Consider the following 8,682-nt stretch of genomic DNA (forward strand, 5'->3'; position numbering starts at 1 on the left):
GTGATAGACTATGTGATCATGAATATGCAAGGGTGGGAGGAGGTAGAGAAATTCGCAGTGGAAGGGTGGGTGAAATCAGACCATCAGCCATTAAGCTTGGGGATAAAGTAGAAGGGTGGCGGAAGGCAGGGCGGGGGAGAAGGGTCGTTAGGGGAAAAGGTGTCATGGAAGAGAGATGCGAAAGGGAAGTATCAGGAGCAGTTGGGCAACGTAAGCTTTGAGGTGAGTCGGTGGACGAGGTATGGGTTGATCTAAACGAGAAAGCGAAAGGGTGGTTGCAAAAGAAGGTATTGAGGAAGAAGAAGAAAATAATGGTGAAGCCGTGAAGAGGATTTGACAAGTGTTAAGATAGAAGGGGACGTGTGAAAGATAATTAATAGGTTTAGGAAACGTAGGGGGGGGGGGGGGATAAGCGAGAAGATAGGAACTGATGAAAGGGCGAAATTTTTTGAAGATTCATTTCAGGGATCAGATACACGAAAGAGAGTTTAAGGTATTAGAAGAACGAGGGAGGTAGGTGGAGAAGAGCTGAATGACGAGGAGATAGAGAAGTAGATAAGGAAGTTAAGAAATTCGAAGGCAGCAGGGCAGGACGAGGGAGAGAACGAAGCGTGCCTGTTTGACATACAAGTTGTTAGGGGGAGACTAAAGGGAGGAGTGAAAAAAGTATGGTGGGCGGTGGAATTCCCGGGAGGGTGGAGGGAGGGTTTAATCGTATTACTGTATAAGAAAGGGGATAGGGAGAGGCAGGAAAATTTTAGAGGAATCACGCTAATGAATATGGCGTAAAAAATATACGCGATGGGGTTGGCAGATAGGCTGCGGAAGAATGTTAAGGAGAAAAGAATATTACCGCAGAGGCAGGTGAGCGTTTTTTTGTAGATCTAAAGGGCGCGGTCCCTTCAGGGTGTGCAGGGGGTTTAGGCAAGGGTGCCCGCTTAGACCAACGCTCTTTGCAATTCTAACCGCGGATATGGAAAGTAAGCCAGCGGCCGGAGTGGTAGAAACAGTTAGTGTAGGAGGAGTCAGGACATCGTCACTCGCATATGCAGATGGCATTGGGCTGCTAGAAAAAAGAGCGAAGAGGCTTTAAAGGAGATGATAAAAAGGTTGAGAAGATACTTGGATAAAATTAGGTTAGAGTGGACAAGTGGAAGGTTATGGTGTTCAGGAAAGTAGGTGAGAGAGATAAGGTAGGGGAGTGGAAGTGGAAGGTCAGAGCGGTACAGGAGGTGAAAGAGTTTGTGTGCATGGGCATTCTGTTTTGCAGGAGTGGGGGAGTGGATGGTCATATAAAAGATAGGGTGAGAACGGCAAATGTAGCGATGAGGCAGGTGTGGGGGCTGGGGAAAAGGTTTTTTGGAGATGATTTTGTAAGGAGAATGAATTTTTTTAAATCGCTAGTGATGAGTGTCTTATTTTACGGAGTGAAGGTGTGAGGGTGGAAGGTAAGTAAGGAGGTATATAGGATACGAGAGAGGTATGTAAAGTGCACACTGGGGTTCGCAAGGAACACGCCGAACTATATTGTCAGGAGAGAGACAGAAAGAATGAGTTTAGGGATTATAAAGGGGAGTCGAGCCTGTAAATATGAGGGGAAATTTTTGGATGAGGGGAGATTAAGCTGGTTAGGGGTCTTGGTGGGAGAAGGACAACAGACGTAGGGGTGCGAAGATGGAGGTGGAAAGGGAAAGTATTTTAGAATAAATGGATTCTATTCTCCCATCGAAAAAAGGCAACTTCTCCAACCCACAAAATTGCAGCCTAATAACTTGTTTGAACACACTGTGTATGATATTTACGGCTGTCTTAAAATACAGGATTGTTCGAGGAATGAAGCCTGTCTGGGGAGAGATGTACGAACAACGTTGCTCGAAAAGGTGAAGCAGGATGCTGCGAAAACCTGCTAATTGACAGGTGCGTCTGCGAAGACGCAGCGGCCCAACAGCGCGCCCTGTCAATGGCCTGGATTCACCACCAGATAGCTTTTAATGCAATGTCTTATAGACTTATCATCTGTCTTTTGGAAAGCTTGAACGTTCGTCTACATATAGTGAGATGCATAGAGAGATCGATACCCCTTCGAAAATTATATTTACTATCTAATCTGGAAAATCTCAATTGACACTATGAGCCCTCTGCTTTCTTGCATTTCACGTCTGCCTCTATCTCTGTCACTAGGAAATTCTTCTGAATACCTTTGTGGTGATACTAATCATTGCGAGCAAAAGGTCGTGTATTTTATATGGTTAACCTCAAGATCAATGCTTCTGGTAACAGCAAACGTCAGAGTGCTTTGAATATCGTCAAGCAGTACAGAGGAGAGATTGGTATGGAATATGGATTGGCCAAGTGTGTCAAAATTCATCTGAAGAAAGGAAAGATTATTGGCATTCCCAAGGACTCTGAGCTTGTGGATATAAGTGTTATTAGACATGTTGACACTAGAAAAACCTTTATATACCTGGTGAACCTCAAAGCCGCATTCAGGGCGCAGTGTCAGTTAAGAAGTCTTTCCAAAGCAGATGAAAGCATCTTGTTCAGAATATTTGGTTTTTAAATCTGACGGCTTAGAACAAGTTATCTGCGACTAATATTCTTGCCGTACTGGTTCTACTCAACTTCTCACGCCATTAAGGCAGAGACGGACTTCTAAACTTTCAGTGTCTTCATAAAAGAATTGTTATAAGTACAGCTTATATTGTTGCAAAGGGCAGAGACCCATAGTATCACCAAAAGTGTCCTCACTTATAATATCGGATAGTATACAACGTAATTTTGCTTCAATTAATCGTACTGCAATATTTATAATATCGTTACATGTAGTGCCTAGCGGAAAATTTTGAAGACTTCGTTTCATTTCTGGCCAATTTGAATTAAATGTTACTATTATAAAAAAATCAGGTCTACCCACTTCACTATTTATAGTAAGCCGCGGGGAAGGTGGCGGAGACACTTGGCCTGAATTTTAGCATCAAAAGTAAGGAAAGTGCATTGCTCTATCTAGATGCTGCTTTTCTAAAAGCCAAAATAATGAAAGCAGATGTTCCAATACTAGAAGTGCCAAATTTTCTGGAACTATAATTTATGGACACCCGTCTCCGTTGCACACTCGAGTCCTTACATCGTTCTCCAAGACTTCGACAAACGAACTTTATTCGTGATTGAAGTCTCGGATCCGGCAAGCTACAACGTCACTGCTCAGGAGATTTCAAGATTCTGAAAGGGAGCTGCAACGACTGTACCTAAAATATTGGGTTAAAGTAATTGTCCCTGTGAACAGTGCTCTCGAGGTGTAAAGCTATCACTGGTTCATAACTTGAAAGCCATGCCAGCGTGCCAATAATATGCCAAGGCACTTGCGGGATGAATGCAAAAAGCTGTCATCCTTGGATCGCTTCATGTTCTCAAGATACATGAGGGCTTCGCCGGCCTGTCGTTGTGATTTCATCGCCCCCTGTGACTACCCATCTCACGTTCGCGAGACGTGGCCATAAGTGTGATTTACCGTGGTTCTACTGGGAGCTGGCATCATTTTTAGATGACGTTTGCTCCCAGTGGGACAATGCGGTGGTTTATAACCCCTTTTTTATATATGATACATATATACAGTTTAAATTTTGTCATAACGATAGCCGTGGGATTTCACTGAGAGCGGGTGCCATTCAGAAAATGGCAGACACTCCTGGCGAAATCACGATAACGTTTCAGCTGTAACTCATATATGTAATATTCCAATATGGCTAACTGCCTGTATCTCACAATAAGTGGCATCTGGCAAAAGACAACTGTGTGAACGATATCTATTTTTCTTTCTGCTAGTTACGTCGGCGTCATTGCGCGCTCCATAGTTATCGGCGTACGCGCAATGCTGAGGTGCTTTTTGGACTATCAAACAGTAGAAGCTTGGCATCTCTAAGAACACCGGCGATCATGACGACTAGCTTAACAAAATGTTCTAGATGTAACATAGGGGCGATTGACGCAATAAGAAGTACATGACCGCATACTATTATAAGTATATTTAGTTTGCAGACCAACTATACGTGCGCTGCTGCCAACAGCGTGTAAACAAGGCAAAGGAAGGTTAACTTTTGAAGTCGGAAGGTTCGACAATCGAACGTATATGCGCATTTGACGTCATACGCACGTCATCAGCAACGGGCGTAGCGTGAAAACGAAAAATACGATACGGCGATACTGTTCGGATAATTAGCAAGAACGTGCGTATGGTGTCAAATACGCATATACGTTCAAACGTTGATGTTTACGACTCTTATTGTGGACTGGCCCTGAAATTTGAAAACTGTGTGTGCTTATCTGTCTTTCGGCTTATATTCTTTCAATTTTGCTTTAAGTCTTTCGTTTTCCTTAAAATATGATAAAATGAAACAATGAAAAGAACTATATATACATATACGTGCACTAACAGATGTACATACGATCTAGTTCAAAGACCACTTGTACGCGGTGCTAGCTCTGGGTATCTATTGTCTGCCTACTTTTCATTGCGTTGACAGCCGCTGACAGCGGCTCACCAAAATTTCTATGCGTAGAAATTAACATTATCAAACCTTGACTTAAAACTTTTTAGAAACTACTTTAAATATTGTAAGATCTTAGTAGTATAAGGTACGCATTTTACCAAATAGAGATGGAAATTATATTAATAAGGTACTAGAGCATGTTTCAACTTAAGAGTTTAAAATTTGTTATTAAAGCTAATTTAAATGTTGTTTTTTTTTGAGTTTATGATCTTGTATATTTAAATAAATTCAAAAATATTGTTCTTTTTTATGTGTTATTAAAGCAGCACTATTTTTGTAAACCTAATGTGAGTACCAATGTTTTTACCTACACGTTAGAATGTTTTATATAATTTCAATTACATAAATTTTACCAAGCCCAAACAAGATCTTCCCACGCCTACGCAATTTCGAACATTTATACGTAAAACGAACAAGAGAAAGAATTTTATTATTCAACATTATGTTAGGCATCTAGGGATAGAAGAAGGCATTTTTATTGAGTAATAACAATGGCAACAAAGGGAAGCATTTAACTTCTTTTAAAGACAAGTTTAATCTTCACTTTCTTATTTAGTTAATAATATTTGTGATCAAAATTTGACGGAAGTGACTCACTTCTGTTTGATGGCCCACTATTGATATCGTTGCTCTATTTAATTATGTATAATTTTGCTTTTCTCAGGTATTTGGAGAAGAATTAAAGAAGACAACATTAAAGTCTTTAGGACTTACAAAAGGTAGAGCAATGCTGAGACTTTTGCATCGTGATCCTAATCAGAAAAGGGAACAAGCTCACGTGTATGTTCAAAAAAAAATGAATAACACTATTAAAGAATATGAAAATCCATCGTCATCATTCGAAAATTACATTTCAAACAAGATTCTGGATCCTATTAAATTAATTAAAGTTGAAATTGACAAAAAAAAGAAAGAAAATGAACTTCGAAACTCGCAAGGACAGGATACAGAACCGTTTCATGTTGAATCCAGTCCTACATCTAAAAGCGATATGAGAAAGTATAATGAAGAAAGCAATTTACTAAATACGGTTGGATTTGATAAGTTTCAGAATGATGACATTAAATTGAACCCGTCTAAAAAAGAAGGAAGCAGTGTAATTAATACGAGCGAATTGAATAATTTCCATAATGATGACATTAAATTAGAATATGTAAGTTATTTACCAATATGAAATATTTATTTTAATTAACGTTGAGTGAAAGATTTCGTTTTTTAACTTTGTTAGGGAAAGACATAGTTGCTCTAACCCTGATTAGGGTGTTGGGACATCTCGACTCCTACTACTAGTACACGGAATCCTAGTAGCCGGGAGATACTAATGTTTTGAAAATATTGAAGACCTTGTTTTGGCGATTTGTATTCAGCGTACCGACCATTTGATATATGTGTGTGTGTGTATATGTGTGTTTGATTAAAAAAAGGGTTAAATAACCACCGCATGGTCTTGCTAGGAGCAACCGTCATCTAAAAATGACACTGGCTCCCAATAGAAGCGCGTTAAATCACACTTATTACCACGTCTCACAACCGTGAGATGGGAGGTCACATTGCAGGGTGAAATCACGACGGCAGACTGATGAAACCCTCGTGTGGTTTGAATACACGAAGCGATCCAAGGATGACAGCTTTCTGCATCCATCTCGCAAGTGTCTTGGCCAATGTTTGGCACGCTGGTATGGCTTTAAGGTTACAAAACAGTGATAGCTTCGTAGTAGGTACTCAGCGTGTGTATGACATGCTCTGCACCTTTCGCTTGGAACTTCTTGACATAAAATACGGTCACGGTATACTAATTTGGAAATTACACCATCTTTGCACGCAAATTTGAAACCCTCTGTACCTGAATTATGCCCTGATGATTTGAGAAAATCAAAAGTTTTCTCTTAACAAGGACTGTTCTTCTAAATTTCTGTAAAAGTTTCCGTGCATTGTATTCTCAAACAGCTTTCGGCGGGATTTTTTAACCAGTGCTTCCTTTACTTCGGATCTTACAAAAGAAGCATCTAGATGTAGTATTACACCTTCCTCACTTCCGATGTTAAAATTCAGGCCAAGGATCTCCACCAACTGCCCCGCGGCTTTGTAAAGGAACGCTCCTTTGATAATAATCTAGTGGTTTATGGCCATTTTTAGGTGAGGATCTCTGCCCTTTGCAACGATGTAAGCTGTACTTAGAACAATTCGGTTATGAAGACACTTGATATTTATAAGTCCGCATCCGCCTTGATGGCGTGATATGTATAACCGTGAAACAGAAGAATTGATATGCAAGCTCTTATGCGTATGCATGCTCTTACGTGTGCCGATGTTAAGGGCCTTAAGCTTGTTCTTCGTTCATTGAACCACTCCAAACGAGTTGAGTAGATTCGGGACGGCAAGCATGTTAGTCGCAGATACCTTGTTCAACGCTGAAAGATTTAAAGACCAAATCTTCTGAACAAGATGCTTGTATCTGCTTCGGACGTTGCGCCCTGAATGCGGCTTTGAGGTACGCCCAGGCATGTATAGATTTTTCCCGTGTCAACATGTCTAATAACACTTATATCCACAAGTTAAGGGTCCTCGGGAACGCCAATAATCTTTTCTTTTTTCAGATGAATTTCGGCGCAATGGTCCAATCTAAGGTCCATACAAATCTTTCCTGTGTGCTGCTTAAGGATATTTGAAGCATTCTGAAGTTAGCTTTTGCCAGAAGCATAGATCTTTAGGTAATGCATATAAAATACACGAGTCACCTTATGCTCGCGATGATTAGTGTCGCCACATAGGTATCTGAAAGAATTTCGTAGTGCGAGAGATAGAGAGAGAAGTGTGATGCAAAAAACAGAGGGCTCATCATGTCGCCCTGAAAGACGCCCCTATGGAACGTGACGTTTTTCGTTGTCGCACGATGTTACCAGATGAGATGGTAAAACAGTTTTCCAAAGGGAAATCAATCTCTCTATGCGCCCACTAAATGTATGAAGTTTCAAGCTTTCCAACACACGGATTATGAGTATGAGAGGTTGAATCGAAACCTTTCCGGTAGTAATTTCAGTTCATTGACAGGACGAGCTGCTGGGCTGCTGCGTCTATGCAGACGCACCTGTCAATCAGCAGGTTCTCTCGGCAGCTTATTACACCTTTTTTGAGCCACGCTGTTCGTACATCTCTCTCCACGCAGGCGTGTTAAGACAAGTTATTAGCCTGTAATTCTGTGGGTTGGATAAGTTGCCTTTTTTCGGTGGGAGTATAGTGGGTCCTAACACCAGCTACTGCGAAATGGGCCTCAGCTCCAGTTTTTCCGGGAGCTTGTATACCACCCTCCAAAAAGTCTGCCTAGTTGGGTTTGGGTGCATTTTTGACAGAATCAGGGTGAAAGCTAAAGAGGTACAATGGGTCAGCAAGAAACTGTTGATTCTCCCGAATCCATACCTCCCTCTTTTGTATTATCCTCCTTGCGTCAGATGACACTTGTATTTTGTCAACGATATGCTGCTTAATTGTCAGCAGCTTTGGCTTGTTCAGTGTATGATTAAAGGTCCTCAATTCTTTGGCGAACTTTCGAACCCATTCCGTGTACACGCTACTAGATCTTATATAGTAAATCACACACTGAAAACGGGGGACGCTTTTTGTCTTGCCTATGCAATATTCTTGTACATTTAATTCATGCGTTTTTCGGTCTTTTGATCCGTCGTCGGTTTTTACCTTCTATTTGAACCAGCCAAAGCTCTTGCAGCATAATAATATGAACAATTGATGGTCCAGAGGTCGGACGCCTCCGAATATATCATGACGAAGGAAGGCATCCATTTCAGCCAGATATTGAGGTCTTCAGCTTATTCATGTAGCGGTTGAGGAAGCGCTCTGCGCACATATCCAGTTTTCAAGAGGTAGGCACGTTGGTTGACAGAGTGTGCCTATGCGCCAACCCCCTATATTAATTTTAAATAGTAAAAAATAATTTGAATATTTTTTTCTAATAAGTGACATAATTTATTATAAACTTTTAGAGAGCATCTTGATTTTTAAAACGTGCTGTGGAGATCTTTTAATTTTAACCTTGTTTTTTAAATTTGTCGAAACATGTACTTTGAAGAATATCAACATTTGTGTGGTATAGTGATATTTAGCCAAGTTAATTGAATAT

At 40.6% G+C, this 8,682-nt stretch overlaps 1 protein-coding gene across 5 annotated transcripts in view; it reads left to right on the top strand.

Moving 5' to 3' along the window:
- The window catches only part of LOC117174284 (plant UBX domain-containing protein 2), a 287,058-nt gene that overhangs the window by 184,666 nt on the left and 93,710 nt on the right, over window positions 1-8,682 (top strand). For all 5 annotated transcript variants that reach the window (XM_033363237.1, XM_033363234.1, XM_033363236.1 and 2 more), the window contains one exon: window positions 5,212-5,700. In XM_033363237.1, coding sequence (XP_033219128.1) covers window positions 5,212-5,700 — 489 coding nt within the window. The remainder of the gene's footprint in view (window positions 1-5,211; window positions 5,701-8,682) is intronic.

Source organism: Belonocnema kinseyi, chromosome 6 (assembly GCF_010883055.1).
Source record: "Belonocnema kinseyi isolate 2016_QV_RU_SX_M_011 chromosome 6, B_treatae_v1, whole genome shotgun sequence".
NCBI lineage: Eukaryota > Metazoa > Arthropoda > Insecta > Hymenoptera > Cynipidae > Belonocnema > Belonocnema kinseyi.